Source organism: Lepidochelys kempii, chromosome 5 (genome assembly GCF_965140285.1).
Source record: "Lepidochelys kempii isolate rLepKem1 chromosome 5, rLepKem1.hap1, whole genome shotgun sequence".
NCBI lineage: Eukaryota > Metazoa > Chordata > Testudines > Cheloniidae > Lepidochelys > Lepidochelys kempii.
This window is the reverse complement of record NC_136384.1, coordinates 50,493,319-50,518,969: the sequence shown is the minus strand read 5'-3', so window position 1 is coordinate 50,518,969 and position 25,651 is coordinate 50,493,319. Positions and strand designations below refer to the sequence as shown.

Below are 25,651 nucleotides of genomic sequence, written 5' to 3'. Positions count from 1 at the left end.
AACCAACAACTAGCTAAGGATTCCCTGATTCCATGCCCCCGCCCAGGCTGCTCAGATTTTCACCAGCTGCCAATGGTCCTTTCGAGTCCATTGGGAATACACTGAATGCAGCGCACTCCAACCCATTTCCGCTTTCCAGTCCCCTGAGCTGTGGGCTGTGAGAAGGGAGGCACAGGAGTAGGCTCTGCTGGCTTTGTGCCCATTGTGGACTCTCTCACACCAGGGGAATCCTCAGCAGATGGCTTGGCTCCAGAGCAGAGAATCTGTCCCTAAGTACTGACTGTGGCCTCATGACCTTGTAATATGTCTGGCTCTCAGGCTGGAAAGGCTGAGCACCACTGAACAGACATTGCTTGCTGTCAAAGATGCATCAGAAACCTGCAGAGCGTCAGCTTTGGCCCCACTTTGTAGTTACCAAGACAGGGAGTCCATGGGTCATACTTCAGGATTCCATGGGCTGTGTGTGACCCTCAAGGCCATTATACTGTGCACAACTATTCCATGCTAAACTGTCTTTTACACTTACAGCTTCTTTGCAGAGCTTTATATCCCCTGGGAGCAAGGCCACATTGTCCATCACTTGCAAAGCTCTGCACAGGTATCCTGGTGTCCACATCAGTGGCATTTGATGGTACACAGCTCGCAGTCCTTTGTGCAACTCCACTTTTCCTGTTGTACAATAATATCTAAGAGTTAATACTTTACTGTTTGAGCCCTGAGATAAGGAATGACAAAGGGCTGCACTAAAAACGTGAAAGTAACTCTTGTAGTATCTAAGGAAATAATAACTTGCTCCAGAGCCTTACAAACATTTACTAATTTCGCCTTCCCGCACCCTAGTGAGCTAGGTAAGGATTAACATCTGTCTTGCAGCTGGAGAAACTAAGACAGCTGTTAGGCCAAACTTTTCAGCAGAGGCCTTCATTTGGGTGCCCAACTTGACTCGTTAAGCCTCATTTCTGGGAATGTTGAGCACCACAACTCCCAATGACTTTCACTGATGTATTAGGTGCTCAGCACCTCTAGAAATCTGGCCGATGTACCAAGAGTTAACACATTATAAAACATGAAACATCTATTCTACATATAGAGAAATGAAGATCAACATTCCACAGTGTGATTATATGTTGGTAAATGCTGACTTACAATAGTAACCAGTCTAAGCTCTTGACTCTCACCGTGGTAACTAATGGTGTATTTTTGTTATACCCTTTTGATCCAGCCTTACCTCGCTTACTGGAGTTCATATAACCTTTAATTGTCTAACTTAGTTAAAATTATGGCTCTGACAATGCAAGCAATTAAAACACACACTTTTCTTACATGGAGGAGGATGATTTAGGAAAAGCACTGTAACAAATGCACAGACAAAGCTTATTGGACTATGGCTAAATTTAAATTGCTAAAGTGCTCCAGGTCAGGCTATGCCTAGGGACATCTTTCACTCTTGCAGAGGTCTGTTCTGTTAGTGTTGGCAAGATTGTAGAATACGTGACATTGCAGTAAATAGCTTTTGATCCACTGAATGTCAATGTAATGGGATGAGGACTATTCCTCACAGACAACAGTAAAGTACATTTTCTAAATAGAACCACTTCCCAGCCAATCTATATGGCATAACAAATCTGAATGCCGACCAAACAGCAAAAATCTATCTGTAACAATATCTCGAAGGGATGGTAAACTAACAGCCCCATGGAAAACTTGTTTTCAAATTTACTTACAACTTTTATCTCCCTTTTGATTGAGTGTGCAATTTTTTCTTACAGTCACGTTAAATCAGAATCAACATCCTTATTCTGCCATTACACATTTTACTTTGAAGTTACATTTTCAAAACATGTCTAGTTTTTATTACCTTTGATAGATTTCTAAAATAAACTGATACAATGATGGAGCAATCATGTAAAGCTTGCTGCTAAAATAGGTGTTTACCCAGAGGTAAATGGCAGTTTTGCAGTGGAGAGGGAAGAAAATCACTATGCATTTTATAGTCTTCTGTGAAACGCAGGAATTATGAAAGTTAAAAGAAGTACAGATGTGAAATTTCAAAAAAATTCAGATCGAACGCTATTTATTTAAATAACATTGCCTAACACACCACACCTGGTGCTACTTACACACATCCAGCATACTTGGTATGCTGCGAAAAATGCACTTCCTATATCAACTATCTCACTTTGGAAACACTGAAGTTCCAATGAAATGTAAACATCTAAAAGAATACCTCCTCTTATTCCATTGTAGCAGGGCAACCTGAAGGGGAAGCCCACAGGGAAGGGAAGGTGTGAAACTGATGACAATTTTAGGCACAATTTTCACAGTTAAATCTGTTAACTCCATTCTTAGTTCACATCCTGGTGACCTCCCCACCCTGACTGACGCAAGCTGAAGATGGATGGAAAATCACTCAGATCTGGTTTGTATTTGTATCAAAACTTTCCCAATATTTAAGCCTAATTCTATTGTCTGTGAATGATGATATTTTAATATACCAAAGAAATAATGTAATAGGACTATTTTTATTGAAATCAATTAGTACAGTTCAGGAAACAAATATTGGTATGTAAGGAACTTACAAACTTACCAAGGAATGTATAGCCATACAGCTGGGAGCTAAAACCCACAGTGTTTGTCTGTTTTAGGCCTGTAAGCAGAAGAGAGGCTCCAAGATTTCTTTCCTCTTCCCACTGTAAATAATTCAAAACAGATTAAGTCTTTCTTGTATAAAACATTAATTTACAATGGCTACAGTCAAACATAGCATGTGCTTGCCTTATATCATATAACATGGGGAGGTAAAAAATCCTTAAATAGGTCAGCAATACTGGAAATCACCCCTTACCAAAAACTCAAAGTTACAGTCTTAGCTTGTATTTAAGAGGATTTGTAACTTCTTGGAAGACAGTATTAATACAAATTCAGTAGCCCAGATCCTTAATTGGTATAATTAAGCATAACTCTGTTGAAATCAACAGAGCTATCTTCATTTACCAATTGAAGATCTGACCCTGTGTTCTGAAATTCATAGTATTCAGAAAACAAAATTGCACAGGTCTATGCATGGAAGCAGTCACCCTCACCCTGCAAAAAAGGGGGTGGGAGCAGGCCAAGGGACCAGAAATTAAAATGCATGAGTCTTACAACCACAGTGAAGAGAATGCTAACAGGGTAGGAAATCATTGGGCAGAGGAAATGCCTCATCTACAATTGTGAAAGGAATATTAGGGCAAAACCAAACAAAATGCGTCGTACCAACACAATTGGTCTAGTTAGTAATGCCCTAGGACTCACTGGAGACATGCTCTGCTCTTAGGAAGGAGCACTGTATGAGCGTCTGTAAAGATCCAGACCACCCCTGAGGCTAGGAGACTGGGGCCAAATTAGTAAGTATACTAAAACCACACGAGTAGTTTGGCCTTGGGAAACATACAGTATTCTCCTTCAGCAGAACAAAAACAAAGAAGCAGACTTAAAGAATTAAGGGAAAGAGGATGAACAGTTGTCAGCCACAGACTGCTTTCAATTTGCTTCAGTTGTCTCTAAAAAAAGTTAATTGTAAGTGGATGCTTAACACAATTAATATTTACAAGGGGAAGGAACACAAGCCACAACAGGAAAAGAACAGGTTAAAGATTATTTAGATAAGTTAGATATATTCAAGTCAGCAGGGCTTGATTAAATTTATCCTAGCGTAGGTAAGGAACTAGCTGATGCAGTCTTGGTACCATTAGCAATTATCTTTGAGAACTCATGGAGGATTGGTGAGGTTGCAGAAGACTGGAAAAAGCCAACACAGTACCTATCTTTAAAAAGAGGAACAAAGAGGACCCAAAAAATTATAGACCACTCAGCCTACCTTTGATCCTGGAACAAATTATTAAACAATCAATTTGTAAGGACCTAGAATATAATAGGGTGATAAGCAATAACCAACATGTATTTGTCAAGAACCAATCAAGCCTAACCAACCTACTTTCCTTCTTTGATAGGGTTACTGGGTTTAGTAGATGGGAGTGAAGCAGAAGATGTGATATATCTTGATTTTAGTGAAAGTTTTGACAGTCCCTCATGACAGTCTCATAAGTAATCTAGGTAAATATGATCTAGATGAAATTATTACGAAGTGGATGCACAATTGGTTGAAAAATTAGTTATCAATGATTTGCTGTCAAACTGAGAGGCCATATTTAATGGGGCCCAGCGGGGTCTGTCCTGGGTCCAGTACTATTCAATTTTTTCATTTAATGCTTGGATGAAGGAGAGGAGAATATGTCAATAAAATTTGTGGATGACACCAATCGGAGGGGGATTACAAGTACATTGGAGTATAAGATTAGAATTCAAAATGATCTCGATAAATTAGAGATTTGGTCTGAAATCAGCAAGATGAAATTCAATAAAGGTAAGTGTAAAGTACTTCACGTAGGAAGGAAAAATCAAATGCACAAATACAAAATTGGGAATAACTGGCTAGACAGTAGTACTACAGAATAGGATCTAGGGGGTTACAGTGGCTCACAAATTGAATGTGGGTCAACAACCTGATGCAGCTTCAAAAAAGACAAATATAATTCTGAGTAATGCGAGTGTTGTGTCTAAGGCAAAGGAGGTAATTGTCCCACTCTACACAACACTGGTGAGGCCTCAGCTGGACTACTATGTCCAGTTTTGGGCACCTCACTTTAGGAAAGATGTGGACAAACTAGAGAAAGTCCAGAGGAAAGCAACAAAAAATGATAGAAGGTTTAGAAAACTTGGCCTGTGAGGAAAGACTAGGCATGTTTAGTATTGATAAAAGAAGATTGAGGGGGCAGGGAGAGGATCTGATAACAGTCTTCAAATATGTTAAAGGCTGTTATAAAAAGGACAGTGGTTGACTGTTCTTCATGGCAAGTCAAGAAGTAATTGGCTTAATCTGCTGCAAGGGAGTTTTAAGTTAGATATTAGGAAAACCTTTTTAACAATAAGGACGGTTCAGTACTGAAATGAGCTTCCAAGGGAGGCTATAGAACCATCACTGAAGGTTTTTAAGTACAGGTTAGACAAACACCTGTCAGGGACAGTCTAGGCATACATGGTCCTGCCTCCACACACAAGGGGTTGGACTAAATAACCTCTCAAAGTCCCTTCCAACCCTTCATTTTTATTATTTCTATGAACACAAAAGAGAATGAAAGTAAAAGACAGTGAATTGAAGGGGCCCTAAACTCTTCAATAACTCTGTTTTATTGCATTGCACTCCAGTATCTTGGTGTATCCCCCTCACCCTTGAAAAACTATTAAACAAATTAATATCCTCATGGGGAGTAAAAATTGAGCCAAGAGACTCCTGAAGTACATGGGCTTTCAATAGCAGAGGGATTCAGCATCCTGAATTAACAAGGTATTTAAGGGCACATTTTCAAGACATGGCATTTGTGTGTGTATATTCTATCACCTGATGGTGTCTGAATATGCATAGCAAACACACAATGGATTCTGTCATGTTGACTAGCATTTGTGGTCATGGTAACAGTGCAAGCGATGTATGTAGGTGATTTGCATATACCCAAATAGAGGATGGGATTTTTGTTCCCCTAGATTCATGATTATGCAATCAGGAAAGACAACTCAAATGACTGACTTTTATAGACGAAAGGGAAGAAAGGAGAATAGGGCAATTGAACAAACAGGTATCAGCAATGAAAAATATATGAAATTACTAGCCAATTGATTAAAACCTTATGACATCTGTGGTTTCTTTTAATATATTACTGAATATGTTTCAAGTAACAAAAATGGGGCCTTTAAGCACTCTTCTTAAAGAAGAAGTGCTCCGCCCAGGAGCTGAGTGAGGGGGACGTCGCCGCTTTTGGGAAGACCCCCAGGGAAGCGCTGCCCAGAGCCCGCCTCACCCCATCCCATGCCCTAATCCCCTGTCCCCTCCCACATCCAAACTCTGCTGCTGGGAGGATGTGGGGGGTGCAATGGCCCGAGACTGCCCCAGCAGCTGTTGGTGCGACTGGCACAGGGGCTGCCTGAGCTGCCTCTGAGCCAGGCACACCAGCCACTGCAGAAGTCACAGAAAGTCACGGAATCCGTGACAAACTCGCAGCCTTAGTGATAAGAGACAAAGCTAGTTAAAAATACCTGAGTATTGTATACTGAATCCAATATTTCCAGAACCCAACAGGTGTCAGAAATCCTCGTGAAAAAACTACACAGCACTAGACCCTTACCGCCATCATTGCCACTGAAGAACATCCCTACCTGTGAGTAACACTTACATTCTCTTTCTGTGGTGCTTCCCAGACTGCATTGTTTAGTTAATAAATTGTAAATGTATCTTTTTATAGCTTTTCTTTATTTGCATTTATAAAAATTTTCAAATGACTTGGAGCCCAGTACTAGTCAATCCTGCAGATAGAAAGAAACGATGCCTAATCTGCACCGTAAACTCTGGTTCTTCTTCATTTAATCTCCTAAACATCTAGAAGTACCCAGCCTCCTTTTCAGAGACAGAGATAACAAAAGGGACACCGATTTTGCTTTTCCTATGCTGATAAAATCAGCTGAAATGTTGGCACCTGATCACTTCATTTTCTAAGTTAACTTGGATGGGTGTTACCTAGTTTAGTACCCCCACGGGGATGCAGTAACCCTTTGAACCTGAGGCACTGTAGATAGTTTTAATGTGCAGCGAGCTTACTGTAAATTCTGATTTGGTTGCCAGGTATTTGTATAAGACATGGAGGGAGAGAAGTTGTGTTGAGAATTCATCAAAGCTTTCCTGAAGCATGATCTCAGTAACTACTGACACAGCATCTATGGAGGAAAATAAAATAACAATTTACAGGCTGAAAACACTGGCAAAACTCACGGTGACTTCAGTGGATGCAGAATCAGAGTCATAATGAGATAGGAAAAAAAACCAGCCTCCTTATACCTAGTACTAGAGAACTACTGTATACAATTCAGGCTACTCTGAGCCCTGGTCTACACTACAATTTTATGTTGGTATAACTACATTGCCCTAAGCAACAGTTCTACGACCTAACCGCTGGTGTAGACAACTACTGTCTCTCAGGGAGGTGGAGAACCTGCACACATCTACCAGCAAACTGGTAAATGACTTCATGATTAAGCTGTTTGCAATAAATCTGCTATTAAATGAGTATTCTATCTCAGATATCTAATTAATACTCCCTACCCTCACCCCACCACATAATATACAATATGCTTGACTTCAAAAACATGGGGAAAAGGTAGTTTAGATTGAAGAGAAGTTAAAGATGGTAGAAAGCTGATGAATCCTAAGTGTTTCAAAATTATGCAAAGACACCAAAGGAAAGAGAGGAACCAAATGTAATCGTGTGGAAAAGTAGATTGGGGCAGGGCGGAAGATATGTTAAACTCCAGAGGGAAAAAAAGGGCTTTAAGAGAAACAATTTTGGTTTTAATTCACTATAAGACTTTTAAAAATCCAATGTACCATTGTTATGAAAAGCATAAAATTGATGACATAACTGATATGTGGTTTCTTACCTTCATAATTTTCATTCTTTATAAAATAATCCAATAATATATTGAAGATAAAGTTATCTGGGAAAATTCCATATTGTACCTAAAAAGGAGAGAGAGAAAAACACATTGAAAAATATCATGAGTGCTCTATGTTTGGAATTGTGATTTTAATAAGTGCTACAGTGATTAGAACATGGGAGAGGCATCTTGTATAATGTGGTGTTTATTTGTTTAAATTTAATCAACAAAAGAACTAACACACATGCTTGCAGACTTGGGCCATGGATGTAAGCGTTCAGAATCAGAGCCCATGTGCTTATCACCCTGATAACTACGTTTCTATGACATGTCCTTTCCTCCACCATTGGTGGTTTTCTGTCCTCTTTTTAGATTTCTTCAGGATTGGGTAAGAACTGTCTTCCCATATGTCTGTACAGTGGCCAGCACATTTTGGACACTACCACAGTGCATGCGGGGGAAAAGACATCAAGTGGGGGAAAGTAAAAAAAAAAAAGCTGGGAAGAGCTTTATTTCAAGCTCTGTTCCATCTATATTTTTAAATTCCACAAAAGTATGTAATCCAAGACTGCAGTCTATGGGGAGACTTGCTTATGATAGGAATTCAGAATAAGCTACACTTGTCTAATGCTGATCAAATAAAATCTTGCCTTTTCTCTTAAAAACCTCACCTTGTTTTTTAATGTGTACAAGGCTTTGTCCTGTGCACCATATTTGATGCACTGTCTGATCCAGCTGTGGATAGTCCAGTCTCTCAGGTACCAGCAGTTCGGACTATGTCGAAACCTAAAGGACAAAACAGAAGAGTCTTAAGTTACAATTAATTTCTTCCCAGAAGTCTCACAGATGCAAAGGGCATAACTTAAAACAATCAGCAGTATTTAAGAACACCACCATCACCTCACCCCACAAAAAAGGTGTATCTTTTTGTAGCTGCAGCAGTATGAAAGCTCTGCCTATACTTTGATGCCTTAGGCCCAACTTATTAATATTAGAATGGTAAACATATGCAAATCTTTTATAAATTTATCCTGCCTACCTGAACTTTGATGAGTCAGATACTATGGGACCTGACCCCCCCCCCCCCCGCCCATGATTTTGTAGTACACTTCTACTCCGATATAACGCAACCCGATATAACACGAATTCGGATATAACGCGGTGAAGCAGCGCTCTGCGGGGGTGGGGTGGGGCTGGGCTGCGCGCTCCGGTGGATCAAAGCAAGTTTGATATAACTTGGTTTCACCTATAATGCGGTAAGATTTTTTGGCTCCCGAGGACAGCGTTATATCGGGGTAGAGGTGTATTAGCAAGCATTATCTATGCTCATCAAAGAAAGGATCTAGCCAGTCCTTCCATTCTCCTAGAGGAATATAACTTAATCATGTTATGAAGGGGACAGAAAGGAACTGAAAAGGATTACTTAATTTTTAAACTGAGTTCATCTAGTTTGAGCTCTTGTATAACACATAGGACTTCCCTCAAATAATTCCTAGAGCAGATCTTTTAGGAAAACATCCAATCTTGATTTAAAAATGGTCAGTGATGGAGAATCCACTGCGACCCTTAGTAAGTTGTTCCAATGGTTAATTACTCCTACCATTAAAAATTTGTCTTATTTCCAGTCGGAAAATATTTTTGAGGCGCCTGGGCCTGATTCACATATCCCACCTCACATACCCCTGAGTACCTCAATTGCTTTCGGTGGCATTACACTGATTTATACCAATGTCAGTCTGATTAGACTCGGACCCATGGAAGTGCTCACTGAATAAAAACAAACATTAAATTTAAACAAGTTAATTAATTTTTCCTGTATTTACTTTTTGTTACAATCATAACTTCAAGTGGATTTCCTCTGGGGAGAAAACCTCACAAGCCAAGTTGCAACCCAGAACAAATCTCTATGCCTCTATCAAGTTGGGGTAGGAGGAGGTAAAGGAAAGCAGGATTTAAAATGGAAGTGTTGAGACAACCTTAAATTCTGATCAGGTACAAGGTTTTAGAACTAAATGTATTTTCCAGTGAAAGCCTATTCTTCCCCATCTCCCTCCCCACAAAAAAAAAAAGAGCATCTGAAAATAATATTTTGCACCAGAGAATGAAAAACCTAGAACTCATGCTCCATCTTATATAGTAGCTCCAATTGGTTTTCATAAACCTCACAGTCAGCTTCCTGCTGCTGCTGGTCATTTTCACAAAGGGCATCAGCCTATGATGAACAGCTGAGGATTGGGGATGGTGCAGATCCAAACTTGCAAGATTAAATGCTGGAAGGTTCATCCTTATTCACCCAAATATGTCTCACGATTTGTTCGGAAAATTAGTGACCAAAACCTGCAGATTCTTGCAGTAGTTATAGTCTGTAAAATAAACTAAAAGCCCCTATGGTAGGGTCCATCCTGCTCTTGGGCTGAATTACATATCTAAGTGTCAAGAGATACCTGAAACCTTTCATGTTTTACACTGTGCATCAAGAAAAGGTTTTATGCCTAAAGTACAAAAGCTCCAGTTCCTGCAGAAAACTGCGATGGCTGAGCTGTACTAATGTGCAGATGCTAGCAGCCTGGAGCTACGCTACATCACCATTTAGTTGCAGGATTGGCTCTTCCATCTGAATGAGCATGCTTTCCAGAACATTTATCAGATTATTGTAGCACCAACCCTCTCCCCTTCTCCTCCCCCGTGAATTCCTACAAATTGTATCCTATGGCTAAAGGCTATACAGATCACCAAGCTTGGAAACCAGGGAGAAAATGTTCAAGTCTATAGAATCTGCAGAGTTGCTAGAGACTGGACTGCCAAAATCAGTGACTTTGAGATGTAAGCTACTAAATAAGGTCTAAGTATAGAGTTATTTACGTGGCAGATGAGAGCACACTTTTTAAATATCAAGATATAACATGCACTCTGTTGATCTACTTGCTTTCTACTCTTCTCCCTCTTCTTCCCCGCAACTCTAATATTGGGAACAGCAAGATCCTATATTTGCTTTAATGAAAGTCCTGCTTCACTAATGCTTACAAAAAGCATCAATTACATACATTCAGACTTAATCATATCTTGACGAAACAATTATCTAATTGCTACAGACTATTTCACCAGTCATTTTAAAAAAAAAAGGTCAGAATGAAATCTTGACATCCACTGCCAGATAATTCAAAGTTGCTTCATTAAACAGCTAACATCCTTTCCTAAGTACAAAAATACAGTCCTGCACTAGAAAGACATGACCGTAATACTTTCAAATACACTAAAAATATCCCACTGATCTCTACCTGGTCTTTAGTATTTTTTTCCAGTGGGGTGGTAGTAAAGGCTTGAAGGGAACATTAAAACAATTAAGACTAATAATGGATCTGAATATTCACCTTTAAGCAGAGCTGTGTTTCTCTTCTAAAAGATACCAGACACAGCGATGCCTCCATTATTTCTCCCTGCATGCTAGAAGCACTACAGTATATTGTAATGCTGAAATTTTTTTCTGGATTCAAGAGTTAAATTGCAAGTGAATGGTAAAGGGCTTTAGCAGGAAGTGCTATGTTGTCTAAAAACTGGAGTCAGCCTGAAATTAATTTAATTAGCGAAAGTTTCTGAAAATGACACGACCATCAAAGTCCTTGGAGGGTATACAGTAAAGATGACTAAAACACTGGTGATTGTGACCTGGGACTGGTTTTCCTTTGTGGGTGAACAGCACCCAATATGATGTGGGCACCACCAGTGTACAAATAATAATTATTTGTATTACTGTAACACGTAGGAGCTCCAATCATGGACCAGGACCCCCTTGTGTTAAAAACCCTGTACAAACACAGAACAAAGCTTGTCCCTGTCCCAAAAGAGCTTACGATCTAAGAAATTAATAATTACTAAACAGTTGTGCATGGAAAGGGAAGGCGGGGAGCAGGGCCAAATTAACCCACTTTGTCTCCGTATTAGCAAGACTACGTGTGTGTGTGCGTGCACCATGTACGTGCGTGCATGTATAGATCCCTTTGCAGTAGCACATTTTCCTGGCAGGCAGGTGATGGAATCAGCTGTGAAAGAAAAATATATCGGATCTGTCTTTGCATAATTTGTGACTCCTGGTGTGCTTGCGTAGATTACTGTATCAGCTGGGGACCGAAGCCAAGAGATCATTCAATTTTTATAACTAACCCAGATGAAATATCCAAATGTTGTAGCAGATAGTTTTGTTTGAAATGGAAGAGGAAAAAATGCTGGTCATTTGGACAAGTATCAATATCCCCCTCCTCTCAAACACACAACAGGATATAATTAGGGAATGCAATATGTGCAGGGACAGACAAAAAATTAGGAGGTGGATAAATCACAGAAAGACGGCTATGGCAGACCAGAGGATAGATACTGAATTTAAAGAAGCCTCTAGCAATTCCTATATGTTCAGTGGAAAGACTAGGAGGTTATCATCCAGATGTCAGCTAAACAGATTCATTCCTCGCAGGTCTAATAAAACTTCAAGAAATATCAGATTCTTATGACACACTCAGAAAAGACAAAGGGAAGAATCTATACCAGTATTAGTGTAGCTCAGTGTTGGAATAGTTTAGTGTTAATGGAGGAGAAATCAATATGGCGATTCTCATGGCCACTGAACTGAGAACATCTCTCCCTACAGGGAACCCAGATAGGAATCTCTTAAAGACAAGGAGTCAGTGAACTAGAGAGATCATTGTGAAACTAAATATGTAGAATGCAATAATGTACCTTGATTCTACTACCAAAAGTAGCATGTCTCCTCCTCCCACTGTGTGGAAATAATCTACTTTAGTAAGGTGACTGATTCAAACTATTGCTTAATACTTGCAGAAACTAGTTATTAATATATCTTGGAGTTGGCAGCTATGATGTACAGATGTATTCAGCACAACTGACATGACTTCAGCTGAGAAACTCCCTACTATCAATGAGTTGTAGATAAAGCCTGCATATTACACTGAGAATATAGTCCTAAACTACTGATTTCCTGCATCAGGACTTTATTTGTTATTTATAGTAATACTGAAATATTTCAGTGTTTTAGACGACAGTGAATAATGAAGCAATTTATCAGATGCTGAAAATGCATTAGGGCTGGCTTTTCTGCTCAAAACTGTAAGAAGTGCAGAACAAGCTGAGTTGGTTCCTTTTTTAAACATAAGAATTGCCCTTTTAAAATTTGTTTGATGCCACCAAGTGGTGAAATTATATATTACCACATTCATATACAGGTTTCAGAGTAACAGCCGTGTTAGTCTGTATTCGCAAAAAGAAAAGGAGTACTTGTGGCACCTTAGAGACTAACCAATTTATTTGAGCATAAGCTTTCGTGAGCTACAGCTCACTTCATCGGATGCATACTGTGGAAAGTGTAGAAGCATTCATATACAGTTTTTCAAGGAAATTACAGTAGTCCTGAAGCCGACAACAGAATGGTAAAGAAGGCAGCAAATTCTCTTCAGTTAAAAAAAAAAAAAAAAAAAAGTAAAGATGCCAGAACTTGCATGCTCCAGAACTAGTTCACAGAATCAGAGCAGTGGCAGACGGAACAGATCAATTGAGCTGTCTAGTCCTCTCTGTCCACCAAACCATTCAAGATGGTTCCCTAGAAAAAAATTCTGATTTTTAAATTCTACTTTAAAATGTCCAGTTGTTGATGGGGCTTCTGTCACTACTTCCCTTGAGAGATTATTTCACATTTCAGGATGGCCTTGTGGTTAAGGCACTGGACTTGGACTCAAAGGTGTGGATTCAATTTCCAGCTCTGCTAGAGACTTACTTCCTGCGTGCAATCTCTCTGTTTCCCATCTGTAAAATGGGAACAACAACTTCCTTGGTCTTGTCTATTTAGACAGCAAGCTCATCAAGGCGGGGACTGTCTCTTATGAAGTGTATGTGCAATGTACAATGGGATCTTTGAGGCCTCGAGGCGCTTTTGTAGTAATTGCATTTTGTAGAGGATTTTTACTGAATTTCACCTGAAATTTCCCTTTTTTAAAATGTCATCTTGTTATTCCTAAACAACTTTGAACGACCCTAAATATTTTTTTCTCTCTCTCTGGCAATGACAGTCTTCACATATTTGGAAGATTGCTATCATACTTCCCACCTCTACCCATAATTGATGCTCATAGCTTTCACTCGTCTTAACTTTCCTCATAATAGTTAACCTATCAGCTGATTGGTGTATGTTTTTCTCCCTTTCATAGCATGGATCCTGTCTTATGTTGAACACTACAGTGAAATTCTTCATTTAACTTTTAAGATGTCTTTTAGTTCTCTAGAACCAAAATGGGGGATGGATCTGGATGCTAATCTGTTTTAATCTGGAAAAGGAACAGAGTCAGGATTCTTCTCATCCACTTCAGATTCTAAAAGGTCTTGGAGCAAAATAGAAATGGAAATAACAAAATGAAAAATGCCTTAACTCCTAAGAAACATCTTTAATTGCCAGGAAGAAGTGGCCTCTCTGGAATTAATCCAAAGCCACTCCACTTTCTAAATGCAAGTCATATGGAGATGCAAAGCTCCTTGGCAATGCCATGTTTTTTTTCTTCCAAGGCACATTTTTCAAGCTACAGTGCATAATGATCAAATAGACTTAGCTTGGAAACTAACATGCGAAGAAAAACGTCACCTAAATGTCTCCTTTGTTCGTCAGGTCAAGCTATATACCCTGGGAGAAATCCTCGGCATTTGAAATGGGCCCAGAGGCAGTGATCATGTGTCAACGTCAAGACAATTGCCCTGCAAAACTTTGTGGTTTGGAAATTTCCTTTTTAAAACATGAGTGAGTGAAGGAAGTGTCAGTTTTCTCTCTTTTCAGCTGTGTGTGTGTGTGTGTGTGTGTGTGTGTGTGTGTACTCTGTTTAAAATCCAGTACAGTACGTAATCATACCATTCATGCAAGAAAAAGACAAGTCATTTCTTAACATAATGACTCTAACTTCAGGTAGGAGCACAGGAAACAATTTTTTATTTTTTTTTTTACTTTTAAAGTAAAATAAAAACATTATATAGAATTAATGTAGAATACTGTTGCTACATAGTATAACAAATCAATTATCTTTTAAAAACAGATTGATCAAGTCAGTGCGGGGGGGGGGGAGAGCAGAATATTTGTAAATTGGGGGAGCAGAATAATTGCCAGGCACAACTGCTCTCTCCTACAAGTAGGCCACTGTAGAAAAGCCTCACCGCACTACCTGAAAAGGGTCATGTGTTTAGATTATCAACCATTACGTTTTAATTCTTTATCTGCTTTCTCTAAAGGAGTTTAAACCTGTTATCCCTTGCCTCTGAGCTATTCTAAGCATTTGTATTCCACCCACTGCCACAGCATCTATATGGTTGCCTTTTTTTTTTCCCCAAGTAATTTGTAATTTCTGTAGTACCTTCCTTCTTAGCATCACAAAGAGCTTGCCAAGCACTGATGAATTTAGCCTTACAATAAGGTAGGGGGCAATTCAGGTAGGGGGCAATTATTAAGGTCTTTTAGAGATGGGAAACTGAGGCACAGAAGCATAGTTAAGTTTCAGAGTAACAGCCGTGTTAGTCTGTTTTCGCAAAAAGAAAAGGAGTACTTGTGGAACCTTAGAGACTAACCAATTTATTTGAGCATGAGCTTTCGTGAGCTACAGCTCACTTCATTGGATGCATACCGTGGAAACTGCAGCGTAGTTAAGTCACCCAGCAAGTCTGTAGCAGAACAGGGAATAGAACCCAGAACTCAAAACCCTGTGGCCAGGCTTCACTACTTAATCATACTTGCCACTCCCTTCTCTCCCCTTCCGATTCCATTGCCCTTTTATTTTTATCTTGTCCAAAGTGTGGTTGGTTGGTTTTTGTTTTTAACACCCATGTGCAGTAATAATCAAGAGTGGTAAAAGCACCAGACACATTTGGTGTGGATTTTTGTTGGGAGAAGTACACACTTGCATATACCGTCATTTAGGAGGAGTTTAGATGTGCATGGGTTTGCATGAGAAATTCATATGATCATGGAAAACAATCTCTGAACAGTATAAGGAATAGTATTTACCATTCAACAATCTTGTAAAGGCTAACATTTTGCTCAAAACTATTCTGCTGCATAGAAAGAACAGCTTCAAAAGGTCTCTTTCCATCAGTGACTGAGGGGCAATCAAGCCATATGCTGGCAAGATCTGGCCCATCCATTAGTGACCCATTTAGTATATTTGACAGTCATTTATGTGAATTGCCTTACAAATGACTGACAAGCTGAATTTTTGATATAACAAGCACTTCTGCCCAATGTTGTCAATCTCTAGCCTTATGTCATTTCAAATGTTCCTCTTTCTTTTGATAGAGTTAACACATCTCTCTGAACAAACCAGAAAAGAACAATCTTATGTTTAGAGAGGAAAACAGGATTGTCAAGCAGTTGCAAAAAAAGTAAGAGCTGCTACTCATTTCATACGAAAATATTAATGGAGACTCACTGCACAAAGACAAAGGAAATGCTGTGTTTTCATAAAAATACACAAAAGCAGCATTAGAAAAGAAATAGTAACAGCAGCAGTTCTAGAACCTGCAGCAAAGCCCAACAGGGAGAACACACAAGGTGCCCCCCTTCAGGATTTGATACTTTTTCAATTGATGGAAAACTCCCCTGGCTGTTACTGCAGTTCCTCCAGAATCTTCTAATGGCCACATCTCTTCAGAACAATATGAAACAATACACTAGCGATAGTCTTAAGATGCATCAACAAAAGTTCGGTTCTCAAAACAAGGTTCTCATCATGCCTCAAGTCCTCCTCAATATGATTTTGATTAAGGGACTGTGGGTGTTTTTCATAACCCAGAATAACAGTTCTTCAGACTCAGGCATTGCCTAGACCAGGATTTAAAGGTGCTAACTAACATGCTTTAAAAAGTATAGAACAGACAAGACATATTGCCTTTAACGCAGTTGAGGTGACTGAGTTAAAGCCGTGTCTCCCAATTGTTTGCTGTGCAGTTTATATTGCACTTTGGGAGCCTACAGAAGAAAAGCACTGGGGAAGTGTAAACACTGCTAATAAACTCAGAAGATGGCATTTAGCCTAGTTTCCTGTAGAATGTAAGTCAATTATTTTATCAGTGTTTTAATTTTTTTTTTACATTTGAACAAAAACTAATGAACAAACATCTTTTGGATTTTACTTTTTCAGATTCTCAGCAGGACAGAAAGATGCTGAGTTTGAGTTTGAGTTCGGGGGTTGGACTAGATGACCTTCTGGGGTCCCTTCCAACCCTGATATACTATGATTCTATGCATTAGAAAGAGATTAGTTTCACTCCTTGTTGCTCAAGGATAAACCCCCGATGAAAGACAGAGACCCAACAAACACTTTAAAATACTGGCCCTATTCTCCCCAGTCCTTAGGATGAACAGAGTATCTGATTGCACATCTCCCTCTCTCTCAATCCTAACAGAAAAGAAAAGGGGATAGGAGGAGAGAAGAAATCAGAATTTCTTGCCACGGGTATGAAGAACTTTCATCATGAAGCTGAAACTCCTTTGAGGTGCAGCAGTTAAGTAAGTAAATGGGGAAAACCTTTTCTTAACACAAAAAAATCTTACTGACAATGAAGGACACAGCTCCTAGGAATTCTGCCTCTTAAAAATACTTCTGGGCTTTTACAGTTGAAAATGACCAGATTTGAATACAAATGCCACTAATAATCTAGTGTTAGGATGCAGAGAACGATAGGCTCAGGAAAACATGGAGCATGATGGGGTGAGCTGTTACTATAGCAATTCTACCAGAAGATAATCTCTAGTGCCTTCCTTAGTCCCCAGTGCAACCATAATAAAGTCTAATTTACAACCAACACTTGCATTAATTATATCTTCCCCTAGTATACTGGCATGGAAATACAGGTTATAAAATTATGAGCTGAGCAACACTTTAGAGTTCTTGCTTTGGGGAGGTCTTTGAATCTCAGCAATTTCAAAGTTTCAGGCTAAAACTTATTTGTTTTAAGGTTTGTTTTAAGGTTTGACAAAAGAGCAGTTGTACGGAGCCATTGCGTATCTGCATATCTCTGAAAATTAATTAGACACAAAGGCTATAAAACTACAGCAAATGTAAGTAAAATACTTTTTCCTTCTGCCCTTTTAGTCACTCAGCCTTTCTGGATGCTCGTCACCGTCCTTACTGATTCTCCATCTGTCTGAAACTTGGCACGCAAGTTATCAGCCAGATAAATTTTTCAAAAACAAGTAAACATGTTGTTGAAAACGTACTTAAATTTTCTATTGCAGTCATCACCTTCCCATCTGGGCTCATTATACAATTAGAGAGAGAGAGAGAGAGAGAGAGAGAGAGAGAGAGGAAGCCTTCCCAAAACTGGCAACAAGCCAATTAAATCCACTCCCTGCCCCTGCTAATCTCATATTGAAAGTTATTGTTAATTTACAGAGAGTGTCAAAAAGGTATGTTTCAAATGCTGTATTACTCAAGCACTAGCTATCAAATGACCTCATTTTTGAGAATGACAGCTTTATTTTTCAGCTCCTTGCTTGTTATTTGCTCAGATTGCCAATATTTCAGCCTACGGCCAACCCTCCATACTTAGCTGCTTCGAAAAGTTTTGCTCATTTTAATCTTAAAAAATGAGTTTTACAAGTGATGGCCTACTTTTTACTTTGTGCTAACAAAAGCTGTGCTGCCTCGCAGGAGGAAAGGAAGGCCTAAGGGCTATGTCTACATGGTCCCACAGTTTAGACTATGGGATGTGAACTGTAGCGCACACTAGCATGCCATGCTTTGACTCCCCGTTGTGGACACTGCTGGGGTGAACTAAAAGATACCTAGTTTGTTTTAACTTAGGAATGGTCTATACCTAAAAATTGCAAGCTGACAGGACCATTAAATAATTTGCTTAAGGCCAAAGAAAGAATCTGTGCCAGAGTTTGGATTAAAACTTGGGGTTCCAGGATTCCAGTCCCGTGTTCAGACCACTACCATATGCCTTTCCATTTCACAGTATAAAATAATACACTGTGGGTGCCATTAAAAAGAAAATATTGCCAACAAATACTGCATTACCACCATGACCTATTCCAAGAACAGAAAAAACTGCAATAAATTATTGTGGGAAGCACTTGTAAATACTGACTTTTTAATGGTGGCTAATATATAGCTCACCTAGAAAGCCTTCATTTTGTAACAGACGTGTTGCGAAATCTGCTTATTCTATTCAAATTACAAATACTTCACATAATTTCTTTCTGGCACAGACTGGATGCTAGTTTGAACTGTGCCGCTTGCCACAATTACTTACACACTTGAATATCACAGGGGGCAAAACTGAATCCGTGCAGATTACGCAGCAACCTTTTCTTCTGGCTTCTGTACCAGAAACTTTAATTAGTGCGTTCTGAGACCAAGCCATTTATTCTGCAATGTCGTTCACTTTCAGACCAGATGCCCCAGAGGCAGAAAACAAAAGAGGGCAGTGCTGCAACAACGTAACTACTGAACAGATTTTATAAGATGATTTAACCTTTCAGGGGTGAACTTCACAATTGCTGCCACAAAATTTTATGTGGCACTGGCACGAACCAATTTCCAAATTTAAAAATTCACCGCAATGATCATTCATTTCAAAATGTTTTAACCCAAAGTGGGTGATACCATTTCCCTGTCCCTGCTCCACATCTCAGAACAAGAGTCCATGTGGCAGATGAACATGGTTTTACTTTACTATTCTGTACTCACAATTCTTCACTATGACAATCTGATTCCACTATGCATTGCTACCTGAATTCATCATCAAGAGAGTGGTGTCAGAGCTAGAATGAATGAGATGAACTGCTAAGGAATACAAATGAGATTTTCATATTAAATGCACACACAACACTGACCAATTGATTCAGGCTCATTTGATGTTTTGGCCACAAATTGGCAGCTATTTCCAAAATGTAAAATGTTAGCGCATTGTTAGTAGATCCTGAGGCTTCCCACCTACGGGAATACAGAGAAAAATTCACTCATGGAGACAAAATCCTTATCTGACCACTCTCTCTGAAGGCTGCTACTGGGCTGCTTACCTTGAATCAGTGCTGTATCTCAGCATTACAGTCATGTCTAAGGTTTATCATGTATAATAAGTGAAGTAGAAAAGCCTTATTAACTGAACAATATTACATTGTACAGTATTGTCAAGGCCATATTGTACTATAGCTCCGGATAATGGGTTCACCTCTCTCCTCTTCCTTCTTTGATACTGTTAACGTTACCACCTCCCCTCACGTCGCTCATGTCTATAATCTGGCAATCATCTTTGACTTGTCCCTCTCATTCGCCTCCCGCATCCAGGCTGTACTCAGTCTTGCTGGTTCTCCACAACATTTTGAAGATCCAGCCTTTCTGTCCTGCTTACAAAAAATCTCATGCATGCTCCAATCAGCTCCCCGCTTACTTACTGTGCAGCAACCCCCTCTTTTCCAGCCTCCTCAACATCCACAGTGTCTTCCTCTCTCCGGTCCATCCAGAATCCAGCTGCTAAAATTAAAACATTCCTCTGACCTCACTAACCCCTATGAATCTCTCCACTAGCCCTCCCCTTTTCCTTGGTATCAATTGTAACTTCTTGTCCTTGACTTCAAGGCCATATATAATTTTGCCACTCCCTACTTATCCAGCCTCATCTCTTACCACCTTGCTCCCACTCTGCCCATGGAGAGCACTCCTTTAATCCAACTCTCCTGCTAACACCTCCATGCTTTTTTTTCCAGCCTCTATGTTCAGAGCACCCTTTGTGAGCTGGCCTGACAGGCAATTAGCATTTCCTCATTTAAATCCTTCTGAAAACTCCCTTTTTTTGTGATTCTGCCAATAAGTGAGTCAATAACATTCATCACAGTCTTTATTTTAAAATTAGATCAATCTCAACAACTGCATGATTTTACTGTAGTAACATCTTTCCACCTGTATCTCCTCTTTGCTGTTTGTCACATCACTTTTTGTGACATGTCTGATGTCCAGATGTCAGCTTTGAAGGACTCAGACCATCCATTTCTTATACAGCACCCACCATCCTGTTGGATGCTATGAAGTAATATGCAATCTAGTTAAGGATTTGATCATAGAACTTTGATGATAACAATCTATTTGTATCTCCTTCTTTACAAAGCACTCATCTATTTAAGCCTCTTTTATTCAGTTACCAAACAAAACCCAAACCTTGAGTTCATCAAAAACAAACAAACAAAAAAAAACAATCCAACCCTGCATCCAAACTATGTTAGCCAACCTGAAGATTTCCCAGTACATCCTGTCTTCTGTGTGCCTAGCCTTCTCTAATTTTTTTGGGACAGGGGCTGTCTTTATTACTGTACTGTGCCGTGCCAAACTTGTTGTGAATACTAAACAATTAATAATGATAGAGCTGGTCGAAGCATTTTTTCCCAAAAGAATAGTATGTGTGAGGGGGGAGGAGGGAATAAAGGTAAATGCCCTAAAGTCAGTAGTAAGTCACAGTTAATACAACTTACAGATATGTATTGTAACTAATTTACTAATGGTGGGGTGGGGAAACACTACATTCTTGGATTTACAGCAACTGCTTAATATGCCAGTACTTCCTTATCAAATATTGAATTTAATCTAACAAGCATACTTATACAAGGAATATGGCTAGTTTTGCATTTTACACAGTTCTTTAAAAAAAAAAAGTTAAGGCTTTTGTTTAAAAAGAGACAGCAAGAACCTAACTTGAAGTTCTGTATATATTACTGGATAAATGGTCAGAGTTGTTGGTTTTTCCAAGCTGCGTAGTTCCCATGTACATTCAATTAGGCTGTGTGGCTCAAAGCTCAGACAAATGACTTGAAAATGCCGGGGGATATTTTATTGTCCTTTCCTTTCCCATTCGAAAATGAACACTGTCAAGTTTGGTAGTCAGAAAATATGACCCACCTGTTGGGTTTGTGATTGCTGATGAGCATCAGAACATGGTGCAAGTGTGTGCATGCAATGCTATTCCACCCCACTGTGCTGGCTTACTCAGCTCTTGCATTCAGACAGTGAACTGACATTTACAAGCATCCAGCTCTCTGAAGCGTTCATCGTGCATAAGGCTTATAAATGTCATGTTACCCATTGCATACAAAACCAGAGCAGACAGGCAGAACGGGCGAAAGTACTACATGTGTGCCGATCACATTCCTGTGCCTGTGATCACAGCTAAAATATTATGCACTGGTGAATCAAAACAGTTACTGGCACTGATTTATTTTCCAGGCAGGCTCTTTTAAAACCCCCAGAGAACCATGGCTTTCCAAACAGATTAATAAAATCCTAAAATTAAGTTAGGAGCTACAATCTTTTGCCTGGATAAAGGAAGCCATCTGGGTGTGTGCGCCCATTGCAAAATAGTAGTTTGGTGGAGCATGAAGAGGTGTAGTCTTCCTTTATAATGCAATAACGCCATATTCCAATGGATACTCAGGTGAACATTTTAAGATGTTCATGGCAGGCAACATGTCTTTCTAAGTTTTTGTATGACCTTTAAATACTGTGACGATCTAGACAGAGAGCACAAATGGGGCCCTAGCCCTGATTGGGGCCTATGGACATTATTATTTATTTCTACTATAGTAACTTGAAAAGTGCAACAAAATCAATCAGAATAGCTACTAGCAGTGGTAGAGGGATAATGATCGTAACAGAACCAGGATCATCTTCTTTCATCTTTTTAAAGAATCTTCATGATGGCAAAAGAGAAAATCTGCAGCCTCAGAAAAGAAAGACACCAAATATCTTTTAAATTCATTAAAATCCTTTTAGTTTTGGCTAGTTGCAGGACACACAAACCCCAGCCGTGGCACCTTGCCCACCTCTCTTTTTCTGACACATGTTTTTGTCCATCTTACACCAAGGCCAAACAACACAATGAGTGCTAATAGACCATACTATTTTATATAGTAGCCCCCTTGCCCAATTCATAACTTGGTGGCATATCAGAACAGTTCAGAAATATTACAAGTGCAGCACTTCCACCATGATGCTCACTTTCTTTTCGTATGGCTCTACCTCCTTTCCCCACCACCTCCCACACCTGGACTGCCTCTTCACTTGCCCAGCCAGGTGGCAGACTGCTCCTCCACTGTACATGGTCAGTATGTAGTTCCTTCCCAAAACTGGCTGGCATACCTAGAGCCACTAAATACATGCCAACCAACTATCCCTCAGGATTCCCTCTTCCTGCCTGCCTGTGTCTCCACTACAATACACCCAAATCAACACATAATAGGCCTGACGCTATTAAGTCCTATGATTTTTATACAGCCCTGCCTTCCTTCTACCTTTCCCCAGCCTGGCTGCTTTTACAGCATGTACCCTTCCTACATCTTTACTAATCTCATTCAAAGTGATCCAGAAAACGCAACCTGTGATAGCCTTGATGGGCTTGGACTTCACCTGTCCAAGAAGCAAGTCCTAAAATCATTCCCTAAGCTTCATTTCCAGCACAGCTGAACAGCAAAATGACAATTAGAATGGAGTAAGAAAACATCTTTTTCCCTTGGTAAAAAGTTAATGAGAACTGCAGTGAAGACAAAGGAAGGTCACAATGAAATAAGTGACAGTTTAAAGAGGATGATCAGCAAGTTGACTTTAGAGATTAAAGCAGGCTTTAGAAACTACAATTCTTGGAAAAGTGTATTATTCAAGGGCATGTACCTACTTACAAAACCAATTGCCAAAATCTGAACCCTTTCAGTTTGAGGAGATCTAGACTTAAAAGAACAAAATCCAAAACTCCATTCATGTTCTTTTTCCAGAAAGAGAAATGACAAAGGACATACCTTTTGCATCTGAGTTTACAGCTGAGAAAACAGAAGATTCCATCACCTGCTCTCTGAAGTGCTTTGAATAAACGCTTCTAATCCAAATTACAATGACCAAAGAAAGTGTGCAAGGGCCCCCTAAAAACACTCTGGACCAAATCCTAAACAACTGTAACCAGACATAGCATAGCTCCATTGACGTCAGTGGACCTCAGGATCTCGCGCACTAAGCAGATATGTGAGGTACTTCACCAGAGCTGGTCAGTTATAACAGTGCGGGAAGCAAGGGCCACAAATTCTAACAGGAACGTACTGAGGGGGCCCACATCCCATCCATGGACAGTTAGAGGGTGAAGATGGAAACATACACCAGAAAAAGGCCGTGGTGGCCCTCCTCCAGAGAGGACCAAGCTTCTGTTTTGCAGAATCTCTGGGCTTCAAATATTTTATATCTGGCATAGCACAATAGAGAGAAATTGATAGCTGAGTGGGTTGAATTGGGGACACTTAGCATTTGAAGGGGACAAGGTTTTGGGAGGTGAGTGGACTCTGGTGCTGTCACTGAGGAGGATGTTTGTCAGAGGAAAGCTGTAGGATTTATTATTTTGGGATGAAGAGATGGGGTTGGTAGAAAGAAGGGAAAATAAGTGATTGAGCGTCTGCCAATAGCTGCACATAATGGTTGGAGTGCTTGCTTCAGAGAAGCAAAGGAAATGCATCTGGCCTCACTCCAGCACAGATGCTGTGGGCATGTTATCTTGGAGCATACAGCTTTACAAGTGATCACTATTCAAACAGCATTAATAAATACCAGGCGGTCTTAATTGGCCAGTTTTACTACACTGTTTTAAGGGTTTCATAGATTCCAAAGTCAGGAGGGACCATTGTGATCTGTCTGATCTCCTGTATAACACAGGCCATAGCAATTCCCTCAATAATTACTGGAGCACAGCTTTCAGAAAAACATCCAATACTGATTTAAAAACTGCCAGTGATGGAGAATCCACCACAACACTTGGTAAATTGTTCCAATGGTTAATTACTCTCACCATTAAAAATGTACAGCCTTATTCCCAGTCTGAATTTGTCTAGTTTCAACTTCCAGCTACTCGATCAGGTTAGACTTTCTCTGCTACACTGAAGAGCATACTTTTAAATATTTGTTAAATATTTGTTCCCCATGTAGGCATATTTTAAATGTCTCACTTTCAGAAGTTATTCTCCTTAGTTTCCCATTCCTGGGAGAGAGGATACTAACCTAAAATGTCAACTCAGCAAATTTTTAAGCTGTAACTTGGGCTTATCAGTGCCGTTATAAAGTATACTAAAACATTATTTTGTTCTATTTGCACCATAAGCCTTTTTTTCCTGTAGGAAGAGAAGTGACGCTGGGGTGAAGGCTTGTTTATGTACCGTGTTTGGCCTCTAACTAAATAAATCAGACCCCTGAAGGGGCACTATTCACTGCATCAAAGCCTCACTGAAAGCTCACCGTGGCAGTGATGTACCTGCAGTTCCACACCAGGCCACCAGAGGGCATGAAGGAAGACACCCCACTCTTGGGGATGCTCAAGGGTGAGTGCCTGCCATAACACTTAAATTTTTAAACTTCTTTATTACTGGACAAAGAAAGAAATCTATTGGCCTGCAAGACATGCTTAGCTGATTTTTAGAATATCTTACCTACTGGTCTTTGAGCAACCACTTTCCATCCTTCAAAAATTAAAACATTGCTTCTGTGTCTACTCTTGCCCAGACATCTGAAAATATGTGGGCCAATTCACCTCCCTGACACTTTTCCAAGAACTATAGTTTCTAAAGCCTGCTTTAATCTCTAAATTCAACCTGCTGGTCATCCTCTTTAAACTGTCACTGAATTCAATGTAATTTTTATCTCTTCTTTGTCAAAATCAATAGGAATCATAGAATCACAGGACTGGAAGGGACCTCGAGAGGTCATCTAGTCCAGTCCCCTGCACTCATGGCAGGACTAAGTATTATGACCATTCCTGACAGGTATTTGTCTAACCTGCTCTTCATGATGGAAATTCCACAACTCCCTAGGCAATTTATTCCAGTGCTTAACTACTCTTGACAGTTAGGAAGTTTTCCTAATGTCCAGCCTAAACCTCCTTTGCTGTAATTTAAGCCCATTGATTCTTATCCTACTCTCAAGAGGCTAAGGGGAACAATTTTTCTCCCTCTTCCTAGTAACAACCTTTTATGTACTTGAAAACTGTTATCGTGTCCCCTTTCAATCTTCTCTTCTCCAGACTAAACAAATCCAATTTCTTCAATCTTCCCTCATAGATCATGTTTTCT

General features: G+C 39.7%; 1 protein-coding gene across 3 annotated transcripts in view; it reads right to left on the bottom strand.

Moving 5' to 3' along the window:
• MRPS27 (mitochondrial ribosomal protein S27) overlaps positions 1–25,651 on the bottom strand; it is a 65,690-nt gene that overhangs the window by 8,951 nt on the left and 31,088 nt on the right. For all 3 annotated transcript variants that reach the window (XM_073344308.2, XM_073344310.2, XM_073344309.2), the window contains exons 5-9: positions 8,196–8,310; positions 7,528–7,606; positions 6,692–6,807; positions 2,588–2,690; positions 527–669 (exon numbers count right to left, since the gene is read on the bottom strand). In XM_073344308.2, the coding sequence (XP_073200409.1) occupies positions 527–669; positions 2,588–2,690; positions 6,692–6,807; positions 7,528–7,606; positions 8,196–8,310 (556 nt within the window). The remainder of the gene's footprint in view (positions 1–526; positions 670–2,587; positions 2,691–6,691; positions 6,808–7,527; positions 7,607–8,195; positions 8,311–25,651) is intronic.